The sequence below is a fragment of the Acanthochromis polyacanthus genome, chromosome 7, assembly GCF_021347895.1.
Source record: "Acanthochromis polyacanthus isolate Apoly-LR-REF ecotype Palm Island chromosome 7, KAUST_Apoly_ChrSc, whole genome shotgun sequence".
Classification (NCBI taxonomy): Eukaryota; Metazoa; Chordata; class Actinopteri; family Pomacentridae; genus Acanthochromis; species Acanthochromis polyacanthus.
Window position 1 is genome coordinate 5989693 of NC_067119.1, and position 17904 is coordinate 6007596.

A 17904-nucleotide genomic window follows, 5' to 3' on the forward strand; every position below is an offset into this window, starting at 1 on the left:
AATGTGGTGATTTATCCATCATATACAATTGAGAGGATATTGATGTTGGAAAATGTTTTTTAAGGGTAGCATAAAGAAAACGGAAGGGGAAGAGAAAGTTCAGTTTCCCTCATGGTAGTGTCTACAGATACGGACCCGTAGCCTGTGGCCTACGGATACGGAAATTTCCCTTATCATAAATATTAATGAGCCGCACATAAATATTAATGAGCCGGCTGATGAACGCGCTTCGTGATTGGCTGGTAATCCGACGGACATAAATATTAATGAGCCGGCTAGCATCAACCTTCAGTCATACCTGCAGCCTGCAACCGCTGAGTCAGACTAAGGTCATTATTGTTGGCTACGAGTGATTCATCTTCAATTTACGACAATAGATGATCTTTGGGATATATTGCGCACACATGCGCACTTACAACAGGAGAAATTTATGTTTTCGTTTTATGCCTCTGCACTCTTAAATAACATCAGCTGCTACTGCTGCTCTTTAAGAACAATAATTTTACAGGGATTTAATTTCCTAATAAATGCGATATGAAAGTAGTGCGCATGCGCAGAATGGAACAGGTAGAAATGACACGAATTTACGCTTTCAGACCTAACTTTAACGACAGCATCGGAGTTTACAGTGGAATTTAATCACTCTACCTGTTAATAAAAGTGACATCGTGTTTAAACTTTTATACAACATCCAGCAGCACTTATGCGGGTAGAATCGGGGCTTTAAACCGAAGAAGGAAGTGAAGGACGATGCTAATCTCGGTGCTAAATTCATCTCCGTTAGCATAAAGTCAACGGTGAAAAACTGAACGTCAGCGGCTGAATCTTGTGTTAAAGCTGAACAGTTTTTAAATACATGCTGCTGTTAATCATAATTTATAAAACTAGTAGAATATTACTGTAATTCTTTTTGTAATGTTTTAAAGACGAGCTTGTGTTCAAGATGATGATCCGCTTCCTGTTTCCGGTCGGAGCCGGAAGCTGCGCCGCTTGTTTACATTGTTCGAGGAGCTGCGAGCGAACGAACCCGCTGCAGCTCCTCTGAGAAATGAAGGCTGACAGCTGATCGGGACGGTGTGTTCATGACGGTGTTCGGCTGTGTTTTCTCCCCCTCGTTTCTCCGGTCATGGCTGTGGCTCGCTGCTGCTGTCTCTGCGTTACGTTGCCGCTGCTCCTGCTGCGGTGGCCGGGGCTGCTGGTCGCAGCGGAGCAGGTCGCTCTGGTGGAGGTGTTCGTGGAGCAGCGGCCCGGCGTCAGCGCCGTGCTGCAGGGGGAGGTGGTGGAGCCCAGCAAGGGCAGCGGGAGCTCCGAGAACCGGGACGAGGAGCGAAAAGAGCTGGAGGGAGACCTGGTTCTGGTGAGTCAGCCTGGAGGGGAATAGTTTATGATGAAACCTGCATGATGACTGTCTGGACCGTTAATCAAACGATAAATGTGGGTAGAAGAGAACATCAGGGCTTCCTCTATAGACTGTATATATACAATCTGTGTATATATACAGTCTGTTCCTGGAAAGGACTCTTAATTTGAAGTAACTGAATAACATCAGTTTTTATTGATTTCAGTGCAGCTGATAAACTGAGTTGAAGAAAGTTGACAGTGTGACCTGTTGTTAGATCCAGATCTACCCTGTCTCCATGTTAGGGATTATTCATAATTATAAGCAATCATTTGTGGAGATGCAGCATCTCTCTCTCCTTAGAGACGCTCATATGAAGTCTGATACTGCAGGTATCTATTATAGATTCCAGATTTTTATTGGCCACTTGTACGCATAAACAGACAATTTAGCCACGTAGGAATTCATATGCAGGAAGTCTAGTTAAAGAACAGACAACACAACTGTCAAAAATAGAATTTAAAAAAGACGGTCTACAAAAATAATGTGAAGGATAAATACAAACTCAAAGGAAAGACAGCTGACCATAAAACTAAACTTCATCTCCTGTTAATGATTTGTCAAAACTATGATTGCTGTCATTATAGGTGAGTTTTATTAATCTGATCTGTTTCTGGCTGTTTTTGTCGCAGTAAAATTAAATTTTTGAGGATGTTTCAGTTTGTAATAGATATAAAATTTTAATGCAAAGTGAATGAGAAGTGTTTTTGAGATTTTGGCTGCAAGCTGTGTCTTTTTTCTTCGATTTTTTTTATGGATAATTATTGCCGCTGCATTGTCACTTTCCACACCTGTAAGTAAATCTCCTGGATGTATCGGTTACTGTAGCTGCGTAATGTTTTGACTTGTGCCAAGTTGAAAGTGATGCAGAAATGTAACTGCCTGACCTATTAAAATTGAAATTTCCCAGGAAAGTGAACCGTGTGCTTTTTCAGACATGAAGCTGACACGCTCAGATGTCGTCAAGTTAATGAAAAGGAGCGTGTTTCTTAAAGGAGCTTAAGTTTTTATCTGAATGGAGTGAACTAAAATGGTTAGTAGTGACTAAACAAGTGCAAAGGCAGCTTGTCCACCAGGTCTTCTGTGAAAATAAAAGTTTCATAGTCACTGATATTGTATGGTTCATTATTTTAAAGAGGAGTTATTCAAATTTCCACTCTGTCCTCAGGTTCGAGATGAGGAGAACCAGGTAAGCGGAGGAAAATATGAAGACGACACCAAAAACCAGGAGCCGTGGATCGGAGTGGTTCCTGTAGAGATGGACGACAGCAAAGCCTCCACCGGGAACCAGGAGTCCTTCGCTGATGCAGTCGTTAATAAAGTAAGTCGCTGCTGGAGCAGGGCTAATTGTCTCATTAAAAGCTGTTGATAAAACATAACGCTGCTCTGCCTGCTTCCTGTTTGCCTCTGTAAGTCTTGGATGTGAATTTGTCGTCATATATGCGATCGGTCGGTGAGTTTTCAGCGCGAGTGTTCGTTGAAGCCCTAAAATGTCACATTCTGTCGTCTGTGTTAAAGATGAAGCGAGCTTTGGTCCTCGGAGCTTCAGCACTGATCATCCTGGCTCTCAACCAAAACACCGTCAGCGAGGTAAAAGTTGTTTTATACTGTCTTGGTCTATTTCTCTTTGTTTTTAAATCATAGCAGCAGAAAAACATCCTTTACAGTGGGATTTAAGTGTTGCTGCACTTCATTATTTTTGCATGTGTCGTTACAGCAAGAAACGGCTTTTATTTATCGTTAAATATTTACAGTGTCTTTATTTAGTGTCATATGTTGTTTCTGATGACATACATCAAAGGTCCAGGTGTAAAAATGGGTTCTAACTGTCATGTTTCTAACCTGTAATCTTTCTCGGTAGATGGATTTGTCTCAGGTGCTGTCGAAGCCCATCATTGTGATCCAGACGTCAGAAAACGTCACCAAGCTGATCGGAGCTTTGCTCAGGTACAAAACATCTGAGAACAGATAAAGCTGCACTTTTAAATGAATCAGCTGCTCATATAACTGATTAGAAACAACGATATACAGCTGAATCAGTTACAGATAACTATTAATCAGTTGTGAGTAATGACACTCGTCTTGTTCTGTTTCTTTTATGCGTCTGTTAGTTTTGGATTAGTGGCATTTGTGCCTTTTGAGCACCACTTTATTTTTTTACTGCATATCTGACAAATTGCCTGATTGTGCATATAGTGGTGCTGTGATGTTTAACTTTGCGGCTAAATCAATAATTAATGTCAGTATTTGCTCATTCAGTTGTAAAAGTGAAGCACCTCAGAATAAAGATTTAGAAAAGTGAAAAATGACAACGGTAATTAAATGCAGCATTTCTCTTAATTTCATTCAGATGTTTTTGGAAAGATGAATGGAAATTATTCTGTTATGAAAAGTGATTACACTCAGCTCTAATAATCCCCACAGCATCATTATGTAATAACAGGCCGACATGCCGTATGTCACATCTGCTTGCAAATTTTGAAAGGTCATAATGTTGTAGCAAGGAAACCTAAAGTGCTTTAGAATGCAGCAGATCTGCAGACAAGAATGAATGATCGGGAGTGGAAGCTGCCCTGAACAGGTGCATAAATGTGACTGTAAATGTGCTCACAAGGAAAAATATTTAGAGAAAAGTAAATAACTTTGTTTTTGAAAGAGTAACTCAAATGCAAGCCGGTCAAAACAAACTAAGTTCAGATGGCAGCACCAGATTTTCTGCATTTTTCTTTGCATTCTGTGGAGTTTTACTGCAGGTCACCACACGCAAACTAAAGTCTTTTTTGTTGTTTCTGAAGATTTTTCTCTTAAAAATATGTGTAACATGTAAACCAAGCATTTGCTCCCTGGCTCCAAAATGAAAACAAGTGATTAAATAAACAAAATGAAAACAGCTGGTGCAGCTAAAATGAGAAATTGGCTTATATGTTTATGTAACCACACCCTTTCCAAATGCTTTTATAGCCAGATTTTTTTCCCCAGCGTGGTTCAAGTTAGTGTTTAATCTGAAGTTTATAGTGTAAATGTGGTGATGGAGGATTTTATTGGCTCTAAATGTCAGCTGACCTCTTCACAGGGGCCTTCATGCAACAGCAAAAATCACATACAAGACGATCCTGCAGGACAACCTGGTGAGCCGCACTCTTCAGCTGACAGTGTTTGTGTGGTGAGTGAACAGATGAAGGCTGGCTGACAGTGAGCTCATGCTGCTGTGTTTGGGGCAGGGAGCCACGCTCACGCTGTGGTCCAGCTGTGGTCGATCGAGAGGCGGCCGCTACGGAGAGTGGCAGGGGGTCATCTGCACGGGAGAGACCAACTCTCAGGTCCAGGTGGGGAAGCAGAACGGACATAACTTTAACCTCAATAGCATTTCTTCTTTTTAACCTGCTGTAGGGCTTGTTTGTAGTCCCCATGGGAGCTGCATGAAGCTGACAGCGTGGAAAAGAGAACAAAGTCGACTCAGAGGTTTACTTTGTGGGTCAAAAACATCTGCATTAGGGATGTTCTGATCACATCTCAAAGATCTAAATCTGTGTTTTGTAACTGACAGGTATCAGCAGACCCTGATTCTGATCCTTAATTTACATCTGCTGTCCCACAGGAAGGATGCTAGAGGTTCACATTTTCTGACCAATGGCACAAATTGATAACAATGCACATAGTATGTCCTGTGCTGATTACGGTGGTTTTTGTTCCACAAAGCCAACTTTTCTTTACATTTGCCGGTGAACCATATGCTCTCCTTCTCACACAGGGCTTGTTTTAACACACACATTCTGCTCGGTGGTCATTAAGCGTCTCAGAAGTCTTTGTCATGGTGCCCATTGCTAACTGAACCCCACAATGCTCCAATCCCAGTACTATAGATAATATACAACAGATTTTCTAAAATGCATGTAAAGAAAACAGATTTTCTGCATACATTCAAACACAACATTTCAGACAGTGCCCTACTGGAGCGCGACATTACCTATGTGACATTAAGGAACAGTTTTGAAGCAGAAATGCATTGCAAAGCTAATCACTTATCAGCTGTAAGCACTGAGTTGATCTTAATCATTTTAATGCACTTGAAGTGTGTATTATGCAGGACAATGGTGACAGATTAGTACTTGGTAAATTTAAATGCACATCAGCAAATAATACATATGAAACTAGAAAAGCACTCGGAGAGCGCATAGCTCCGCCATGCCGTTTCTGTCCGTGTGTGTGTGTCCGTGTGTCCGTGTGTGTGTCCGTGTGTCTGTGTGTGTGTGTGTCTGTGTGTCTGTGTGTCTGTTTGTCTGTTAACAGCATAACTCAAAAAGTCATGGACGGACTTTTCTCTGTCCAATTGAGAGATGGCCTGGCGGCCATCTCTCAATTGTCCTTCGACCTTCAAAAAATTCCTGGATCCAGACGGTGATTCGGGTCACCTCCAAAATCTAATCGATTCTTACTCTTGCTCTTCCGGACATCCTGTAAAAATTTGGTGAAAATCCGTCCATGACTTTTTGAGTTATGCTGTTAACAGACAAACAGACACACACACACACGGACACACACACACACGGACACACACACAAGACGGACAGACAAACGGCATGGCGGAGGTATGTGCTCTCCGAGTGCTTTTCTAGTTTAGCATGTCGTCTAAAATGTGACAAAAACGTCATAGTTCAGTATGTCGTCCAGAAAATGACACATTAATCCCACAGCAGGAAAATTTGCGAAGGAGTTCCTGGTTTTCACCCAGGCTGCCCGGGTTCGACTCCTGGTATGCGAATGACTAATTTGGAAATTTCCCTGTTGTGGGATTAATGTCTCTTCTTCTGGACGACATACTAAACTATGACGTTTTTGTCACTTTTTGGATGACATACTAAACTATGACGTTTTTTTTCACTTTTTGGACGACATACGAAACTGACATTTTTGTCACAATTTGGACGACATACTAAGCTATGAACTTTTTTGTTGTATTTTGGAAGACCTAACTAAACTATAAACTTTTTGTCATCTTTTGGTCAATGTGTTTAAGTATGTCTAATATGGCCTAGTAGTTCTGACACCTGGTTTTCACCCAGAAGGCTCGGGTTCAACTCTCGGTATGGGAATGACTCCTTCGCAAATTTTCCTGCTGTGGGATTAAAGTGTCATTTTCTGGACGACATACCGAACTATGACGTTTTTGTCCCATTTTGGACGACATACTAAACTATGACGTTTTTTGTCACATTTTGGACGACATACTAAACTATGACGTTTTAGTCACATTTTAGACGACATACTAAACTATGACGTTTTAGTCACATTTTGGACGACATACTAAACTATGACGTTTTTGTCAGTTTTTGGACGACATACTCAACTATGACGTTTTTTGTCACTTTTTGGACGACATACTAAACTATGACGTTTTTGTCACATTTTGGACAACATACTAAACTATGACGTTTTTGTCACAATTTGGTCGACATACTAAGCTATGACTTTTTGTCACAATTTGGACGACATACTAAACTATGACGTTTTTGTCAGTTTTTGGACGACATACTAAACTATGACGTTTTTGTCACATTTTGGACGACATACTAAACTATGACGTTTTTTGTCACATTTTGGACAACATACTAAACTATGACGTTTTTGTCACAATTTGGACAACATACTAAACTATGACGTTTTTTGTCACATTTTGGACAACATACTAAACTATGACGTTTTTGTCACAATTTGGACGACATACTAAACTATGACTTTTTGTCACAATTTGGACGACATACTAAGCTATGAACTTTCTTGTTGTATTTTGGACGACATAACTAAACTATGACGTTTTTTGTCACTTTTTGGACGACATACTAAACTATGACGTTTTTTGTCACATTTTGGACAACATACTAAACGATGATGTTTTTGTCAGTTTTTGGACGACATACTAAACTATGACGTTTTTGTCACATTTTGGACGACATACTGAACTATGACGTTTTTGTCACATTTTGGACGACATACTAAACTATGACGTTTTTTGTCACTTTTTGGACGACATACTAAACTATGACGTTTTTTGTCACATTTTGGACAACATACTAAACTATGACGTTTTTTTTCACTTTTTGGACGACATATGAAACTATGACATTTTTGTCACAATTTGGACGACATACTAAGCTATGAACTTTTTTGTTGTATTTTGGAAGACATAATTAAACTATAAACTTTTTGTCATCTTTTGGTCAACGTGTTTAAGTATGTCTCATATGGCCTAGTAGTTCTGACACCTGGTTTTCACCCAGAAGGCTCGGGTTCAACTCTCGGTATGGGAATGACTCCTTCGCGAATTTTCCTGCTGTGGGATTAAAGTGTCATTTTCTGGACGACATACCGAACTATGACGTTTTTGTCCCATTTTGGACGACATACTAAACTATGACGTTTTTGTCACATTTTGGACGACATACTGAACTATGACGTTTTTGTCACATTTTGGACGACATACTAAACTATGACGTTTTTGTCACATTTTGGACGACATACTAAACTATGACGTTTTTGTCACATTTTGGACGACATACCGAACTATGACGTTTTTGTCACATTTTGGACGACATACTAAACTATGACGTTTTTTGTCACTTTTTGGACGACATACGAAACTATGACATTTTTGTCATAATTTGGACGACATACTAAGCTATGAACTTTTTTGTTGTATTTTGGACGACATAACTAAACTATAAACTTTTTGTCATCTTTTGGTCAATGTGTTTAAGTATGTCTCATATGGCCTAGTAGTTTTGACACCTGGTTTTCACCCAGGAGGCTCGGGTTCAACTCTCGGTATGGGAATGACTCCTTCGCAAATTTTCCTGCTGTGGGATTAAAGTGTCATTTTCTGGACGACATACCGAACTATGACGTTTTTGTCCCATTTTGGACGACATACTAAACTATGACGTTTTAGTCACATTTTAGACGACATACTAAACTATGACGTTTTTTGTCACATTTTGGACAACATACTAAACTATGACGTTTTTTGTCACATTTTGGACAACATACTAAACTATGACGTTTTTATCAGTTTTTGGACGACATACTTAACTATGACGTTTTTGTCAGTTTTTGGACGACATACTAAACTATGACGTTTTAGTCACTTTTTGGACGACATACTGAACTATGACGTTTTTGTCACATTTTGGACAACATACTAAACTATGACGTTTTTGTCACAATTTGGACGACATACTAAACTATGACGTTTTTGTCACATTTTGGACGACATACTAAACTATGACGTTTTTGTCACATTTTGGACGACATACTAAACTATGACGTTTTAGTCACTTTTTGGACGACATACTGAACTATGACGTTTTTGTCACATTTTGGACAACATACTAAACTATGACGTTTTTGTCACAATTTGGACGACATACTAAACTATGACGTTTTTGTCACATTTTGGACGACATACTGAACTATGACGTTTTTGTCACATTTTGGACAACATACTAAACTATGACGTTTTTGTCACAATTTGGACGACATACTAAACTATGACGTTTTTGTCACATTTTGGACGACATACTGAACTATGACGTTTTTTGTCACTTTTTGGACGACATACTTAACTATGACGTTTTTTGTCACTTTTTGGATGACATACTAAACTATGACGTTTTTGTCACAATTTGGACGACATACTAAACTATGACTTTTTGTCACAATTTGGACGACATACTAAGCTATGAACTTTCTTGTTGTATTTTGGACGACATAACTAAACTATGACGTTTTTTGTCACTTTTTGGACGACATACTAAACTATGACGTTTTTTGTCACATTTTGGACAACATACTAAACGATGATGTTTTTGTCAGTTTTTGGACGACATACTAAACTATGACGTTTTTGTCACATTTTGGACGACATACTGAACTATGACGTTTTTGTCACATTTTGGACGACATACTAAACTATGACGTTTTTTGTCACTTTTTGGACGACATACTAAACTATGACGTTTTTTGTCACATTTTGGACAACATACTAAACTATGACGTTTTTTTTCACTTTTTGGACGACATATGAAACTATGACATTTTTGTCACAATTTGGACGACATACTAAGCTATGAACTTTTTTGTTGTATTTTGGAAGACATAATTAAACTATAAACTTTTTGTCATCTTTTGGTCAACGTGTTTAAGTATGTCTCATATGGCCTAGTAGTTCTGACACCTGGTTTTCACCCAGAAGGCTCGGGTTCAACTCTCGGTATGGGAATGACTCCTTCGCGAATTTTCCTGCTGTGGGATTAAAGTGTCATTTTCTGGACGACATACCGAACTATGACGTTTTTGTCCCATTTTGGACGACATACTAAACTATGACGTTTTTGTCACATTTTGGACGACATACTGAACTATGACGTTTTTGTCACATTTTGGACGACATACTAAACTATGACGTTTTTGTCACATTTTGGACGACATACTAAACTATGACGTTTTTGTCACATTTTGGACGACATACCGAACTATGACGTTTTTGTCACATTTTGGACGACATACTAAACTATGACGTTTTTTGTCACTTTTTGGACGACATACGAAACTATGACATTTTTGTCATAATTTGGACGACATACTAAGCTATGAACTTTTTTGTTGTATTTTGGACGACATAACTAAACTATAAACTTTTTGTCATCTTTTGGTCAATGTGTTTAAGTATGTCTCATATGGCCTAGTAGTTTTGACACCTGGTTTTCACCCAGGAGGCTCGGGTTCAACTCTCGGTATGGGAATGACTCCTTCGCAAATTTTCCTGCTGTGGGATTAAAGTGTCATTTTCTGGACGACATACCGAACTATGACGTTTTTGTCCCATTTTGGACGACATACTAAACTATGACGTTTTAGTCACATTTTAGACGACATACTAAACTATGACGTTTTTTGTCACATTTTGGACAACATACTAAACTATGACGTTTTTTGTCACATTTTGGACAACATACTAAACTATGACGTTTTTATCAGTTTTTGGACGACATACTTAACTATGACGTTTTTGTCAGTTTTTGGACGACATACTAAACTATGACGTTTTAGTCACTTTTTGGACGACATACTGAACTATGACGTTTTTGTCACATTTTGGACAACATACTAAACTATGACGTTTTTGTCACAATTTGGACGACATACTAAACTATGACGTTTTTGTCACATTTTGGACGACATACTAAACTATGACGTTTTTGTCACATTTTGGACGACATACTAAACTATGACGTTTTAGTCACTTTTTGGACGACATACTGAACTATGACGTTTTTGTCACATTTTGGACAACATACTAAACTATGACGTTTTTGTCACAATTTGGACGACATACTAAACTATGACGTTTTTGTCACATTTTGGACGACATACTGAACTATGACGTTTTTGTCACATTTTGGACAACATACTAAACTATGACGTTTTTGTCACAATTTGGACGACATACTAAACTATGACGTTTTTGTCACATTTTGGACGACATACTGAACTATGACGTTTTTTGTCACTTTTTGGACGACATACTTAACTATGACGTTTTTTGTCACTTTTTGGATGACATACTAAAGTATGACTTTTTTTCACTTTTTGGATGACATACGAAACTATGACATTTTTGTCACAATTTGGACGACATACTCAGCTTTGAACTTTTTTGTTGTATTTTGGAAGACATAACTAAACTATAAACTTTTTGTCATCTTTTGGTCAATGTGTTTAAGTATGTCTCATATGGCCTAGTAGTTCTGACACCTGGTTTTCACCCAGGAGGCTCGGGTTCAACTCTCGGTATGGGAATGACTCCTTCGCAAATTTTCCTGCTGTGGGATTAAAGTGTCATTTTCTGGACGACATACCGAACTATGACGTTTTTGTCCCATTTTGGACGACATACTAAACTATGACGTTTTAGTCACATTTTAGACGACATACTAAACTATGACGTTTTTTGTCACATTTTGGACAACATACTAAACTATGACGTTTTTTGTCACATTTTGGACGACATACTAAACTATGACGTTTTTGTCACAATTTGGACGACATACTAAACTATGACGTTTTTGTCACATTTTGGACGACATACTAAACTATGACGTTTTTGTCACATTTTGGACGACATACTAAACTATGACGTTTTAGTCAGTTTTTGGACGACATACTAAACTATGACGTTTTAGTCACTTTTTGGACGACATACTGAACTATGACGTTTTTGTCACATTTTGGACAACATACTAAACTATGACGTTTTTGTCACAATTTGGACGACATACTAAACTATGACGTTTTTGTCACATTTTGGACGACATACTAAACTATGACGTTTTTGTCACATTTTGGACGACATACTAAACTATGACGTTTTAGTCACTTTTTGGACGACATACTGAACTATGACGTTTTTGTCACATTTTGGACAACATACTAAACTATGACGTTTTTGTCACAATTTGGACGACATACTAAACTATGACGTTTTTGTCACATTTTGGACGACATACTGAACTATGACGTTTTTGTCACATTTTGGACAACATACTAAACTATGACGTTTTTGTCACAATTTGGACGACATACTAAACTATGATGTTTTTGTCACATTTTGGACGACATACTGAACTATGACGTTTTTTGTCACTTTTTGGATGACATACTAAAGTATGACTTTTTTTCACTTTTTGGACAACATACTAAACTATGACGTTTTTTTGTCACATTTTGGACAACCTACTAAACTCTGACGTTTTTTGTCACATTTTGGACAACATACTAAACTATGACGATTTTTGTCACATTTTGGACAACATACTAAACTATGATGTTTTTTGTCACATTTTGGACAACATACTAAACTATGACGATTTTTGTCACATTTTGGACAACATACTAAACTATGACGTTTTTTGTCACATTTTGGACAACATACTAAACTATGACGTTTGAGTCACTTTTTGGACGACATACTAAAATATGACGTTTTTTTGTCATCTTTTGGTCAACATACTTAAGTATGTCTCATATGGTCTAGTAGTTTTGACACCTGGTTTTCACCCAGGAGGCTCGGGTTCAACTTTCAGTATGATAATGACTCCTTCGGAAATTTTCCTGCTGTGGGATTAAAGTGTCATTTTCTGGACGACATACTGAACTATGACGTTTTTGTCACATTTTGGACGACATACTAAACTATGACGTTTTTGTCACATTTTGGACGACATACTAAACTATGACGTTTTTGTCACATTTTGGACGACATACTGAACTTTGACGTTTTGTCACATTTTGGACGACATACTAAACTGTGACGTTTTTTGTCACTTTTTGGACGACATACTAAACTATGACGTTTTTTGTCACTTTTTGGACGACATACTAAACTATGACGTTTTTTGTCACTTTTTGGATGACATACTAAACTATGACGTTTTTTTCACTTTTTGGACGACATACGAAACTATGACATTTTTGTCACAATTTGGACGACATACTCAGCTTTGAACTTTTTTGTTGTATTTTGGAAGACATAACTAAACTATAAACTTTTTGTCATCTTTTGGTCAATGTGTTTAAGTATGTCTCATATGGCCTAGTAGTTCTGACACCTGGTTTTCACCCAGGAGGCTCGGGTTCAACTCTCGGTATGGGAATGACTCCTTCGCAAATTTCCCTGCTGTGGGATTAAAGTGTCATTTTCTGGACGACATACCGAACTATGACGTTTTTGTCCCATTTTGGACGACATACTAAACTATGACGTTTTTGTCACATTTTGGACGACATACTGAACTATGACGTTTTTGTCACATTTTGGACGACATACTAAACTATGACGTTTTTGTCACATTTTGGACGACATACTTAACTATGACGTTTTTTTTCACTTTTTGGACGACATACGAAACTATGACATTTTTGTCACAATTTGGACGACATACTAAGCTATGAACTTTTTTGTTGTATTTTGGACGACATAACTAAACTATAAACTTTTTGTCATCTTTTGGTCAATGTGTTTAAGTATGTCTCATATGGCCTAGTAGTTTTGACACCTGGTTTTCACCCAGGAGGCTCGGGTTCAACTCTCGGTATGGGAATGACTCCTTCGCAAATTTTCCTGCTGTGGGATTAAAGTGTCATTTTCTGGACGACATACCGAACTATGACGTTTTTGTCCCATTTTGGACGACATACTAAACTATGACGTTTTAGTCACATTTTAGACGACATACTAAACTATGACGTTTTTTGTCACATTTTGGACAACATACTAAACTATGACGTTTTTTGTCACATTTTGGACGACATACTAAACTATGACGTTTTTGTCACATTTTGGACGACATACTAAACTATGACGTTTTTTGTCACATTTTGGACAACATACTAAACTATGACGTTTTTATCAGTTTTTGGACGACATACTAAACTATGACGTTTTTTGTCACTTTTTGGACGGCATACTAAACTATGACGTTTTAGTCACATTTTGGACGACATACTAAACTATGACGTTTTTGTCACATTTTGGACGACATACTGAACTATGACGTTTTTGTCACATTTTGGACGACATTCTAAATAAACTATGACTTTTTTGTCACTTTTTGGACGACATACTTAACTATGACGTTTTTTTTCACTTTTTGGATGACATACTAAACTATGACGTTTTTTTGTCACATTTTGGACAACCTACTAAACTATGACGTTTTTTGTCACATTTTGGACAACATACTAAACTATGACGTTTTTTGTCACATTTTGGACAACATACTAAACTATGACGTTTTAGTCACTTTTTGGACGACATGCTAAACTATGACGTTTTTGTCATCTTTTGGTCAGCATACTTAAGTATGTCTCATATGGTCTAGTAGTTTTGACACCTGGTTTTCACCCCGGAGGCTCGGGTTCAACTCTCGGTATGGGAATGACTCCTTCGTAGATTTTCCTGCTGTGGGATTAAAGTGTCATTTTCTGGACGACATACCGAACTATGACGTTTTTGTCACATTTTGGACGACATACTAAACTATGACGTTTTAGTCACATTTTAGACGACATACTAAACTATGACGTTTTTTGTCACATTTTGGACAACATACTAAACTATGACGTTTTTTGTCACATTTTGGACGACATACTAAACTATGACGTTTTTGTCACATTTTAGACGACATACTAAACTATGACGTTTTTTGTCACATTTTGGACAACATACTAAACTGTGACGTTTTTGTCAGTTTTTGGACGACATACTTAACTATGACGTTTTTTGTCATTTTCTGGACGACATACCGAACTATGACGTTTTTGTCACATTTTGGACGACATACTAAACTATGACGTTTTAGTCACATTTTAGACGACATACTAAACTATGACGTTTTTTGTCACATTTTGGACAACATACTAAACTATGACGTTTTTTGTCACATTTTGGACGACATACTAAACTATGACGTTTTTGTCACATTTTAGACGACATACTAAACTATGACGTTTTTTGTCACATTTTGGACAACATACTAAACTGTGACGTTTTTGTCAGTTTTTGGACGACATACTAAACTATGACGTTTTAGTCACTTTTTGGACGACATACTGAACTATGATGTTTTTGTCACATTTTGGACAACATACTAAACTATGACGTTTTTGTCACAATTTGGACGACATACTAAACTATGACGTTTTTGTCACATTTTGGACGACATACTGAACTATGACGTTTTTGTCACATTTTGGACAACATACTAAACTATGACGTTTTTGTCACAATTTGGACGACATACTAAACTATGACGTTTTTGTCACATTTTGGACGACATACTGAACTATGACGTTTTTGTCACACTTTGGACGACATACTGAACTATGACGTTTTTTGTCACTTTTTGGACGACATACTTAACTATGACGTTTTTTGTCACTTTTTGGATGACATACTAAAGTATGACTTTTTTTCACTTTTTGGACGACATACTAAACTATGACGTTTTTTTGTCACATTTTGGACAACCTACTAAACTCTGACGTTTTTTGTCACATTTTGGACGACATACTGAACTATGACGTTTTTGTCACATTTTGGACGACATACGAAACTGTGACGTTTTTTGTCACTTTTTGGACGACATACTAAACTATGACGTTTTTTGTCACTTTTTGGATGACATACTAAACTATGACTTTTTTTTCACTTTTTGGACGACATACTAAACTATGACGATTTTTGTCACATTTTGGACAACATACTGAACTATGACGTTTTTGTCAGTTTTTGGACGACATACTAAACTATGACGTTTTAGTCACTTTTTGGACGACATACTGAACTATGATGTTTTTGTCACATTTTGGACAACATACTAAACTATGACGTTTTTGTCACAATTTGGACGACATACTAAACTATGACGTTTTTTTTTTTTACTTTTTGGACGACATACTAAACTATGAACTTTTTGGTGTTTTTAGATGTAGTAGTCGCATATGGTCTAGTGGTCAGGATTCCTGGTTTTCACCCAGGTGTCCCGGGTTCAGCTCTTGGTATGGGAGTGACTCCTTTGGAAATTTCCCTGTTGTGGGATTAATGTGTCTTCTTCTGGACGACATACTAAACTATGACGTTTTTTTTCACTTTTTGGACGACATACGAAACTATGACATTTTTGTCATAATTTGGACGACATACTAAGCTATGAACTTTTTTGTTGTATTTTGGACGACATAACTAAACTATAAACTTTTTGTCATCTTTTGGTCAATGTGTTTAAGTATGTCTCATATGGCCTAGTAGTTTTGACACCTGGTTTTCACCCAGGAGGCTCGGGTTCAACTCTCGGTATGGGAATGACTCCTTCGCAAATTTTCCTGCTGTGGGATTAAAGTGTCATTTTCTGGACGACATACCGAACTATGACCTTTTTGTCCCATTTTGGACGACATACTAAACTATGACGTTTTAGTCACATTTTAGACGACATACTAAACTATGACGTTTTTTGTCACATTTTGGACAACATACTAAACTATGACGTTTTTCGTCACATTTTGGACGACATACTAAACTATGACGTTTTTGTCACATTTTGGACGACATACTAAACGATGACGTTTTTTGTCACATTTTGGACAACATACTAAACTATGACGTTTTTATCAGTTTTTGGACGACATATTAAACTATGACGTTTTTTGTCACTTTTTGGACGGCATACTAAACTATGACGTTTTAGTCACATTTTGGACGACATACTAAACTATGACGTTTTTGTCACATTTTGGACGACATACTGAACTATGACGTTTTTGTCACATTTTGGACGACATACTAAATAAACTATGACTTTTTTGTCACTTTTTGGACGACATACTTAACTATGACGTTTTTTTTCACTTTTTGGATGACATACTAAACTATGACGTTTTTTTGTCACATTTTGGACAACCTACTAAACTATGACGTTTTTTGTCACATTTTGGACAACATACTAAACTATGACGTTTTTTGTCACATTTTGGACAACATACTAAACTTTGACGTTTTCGTCACTTTTTGGACGACATGCTAAACTATGACGTTTTTGTCATCTTTTGGTCAGCATACTTAAGTATGTCTCATATGGTCTAGTAGTTTTGACACCTGGTTTTCACCCAGGAGGCTCGGGTTCAACTCTCGGTATGGGAATGACTCCTTCACAAATTTTCCTGCTGTGGGATTAAAGTGTCATTTTCTGGACGACATACCGAACTATGACGTTTTTGTCACATTTTGGACGACATACTAAACTATGACGTTTTTGTCACATTTTGGACGACATACTGAACTATGACGTTTTTGTCACATTTTGGACGACATACGAAACTGTGACGTTTTTTGTCACTTTTTGGACGACATACTAAACTATGACGTTTTTTGTCACTTTTTGGATGACATACTAAACTATGACTTTTTTTTCACTTTTTGGACGACATACTAAACTATGACGTTTTTGTCACATTTTGGACGACATACTGAACTATGACGTTTTTGTCACATTTTGGACGACATACTAAACTATGACGTTTTTGTCACATTTTGGACGACATACTAAACTATGACGTTTTGTCACATTTTGGACGACCTACCGAACTATGACGTTTTTGTCACATTTTGGACGACATACTAAACTATGACGTTTTTTGTCACATTTTGGACGACATACTTAACTATGACGTTTTTTGTCACATTTTGGACAACATACTAAACTATGACGTTTTTTTTCACTTTTTGGCCGACATACGAAACTATGACATTTTTGTCATAATTTGGACGACATACTAAGCTATGAACTTTTTTGTTGTATTTTGGACGACATAACTAAACTATAAACTTTTTGTCATCTTTTGGTCAACATACTTAAGTATGTCTCATATGGCCTAGTAGTTTTGACACCTGG

General features: G+C 37.4%; 1 protein-coding gene across 1 annotated transcript in view; it reads left to right on the forward strand.

The window, feature by feature from the left end:
- The first annotated feature begins 974 nt into the window (after window positions 1–974).
- The window catches only part of rnf215 (ring finger protein 215), a 30858-nt gene continuing 13928 nt past the window's right edge, over window positions 975–17904 (forward strand). Inside the window, exons 1-6 of the mRNA XM_051950401.1 lie at window positions 975–1357; window positions 2568–2720; window positions 2918–2989; window positions 3261–3346; window positions 4473–4527; window positions 4621–4725. Of these exons, the coding sequence (XP_051806361.1) occupies window positions 1127–1357; window positions 2568–2720; window positions 2918–2989; window positions 3261–3346; window positions 4473–4527; window positions 4621–4725 (702 nt within the window). The 5' untranslated portion in view covers window positions 975–1126. The remainder of the gene's footprint in view (window positions 1358–2567; window positions 2721–2917; window positions 2990–3260; window positions 3347–4472; window positions 4528–4620; window positions 4726–17904) is intronic.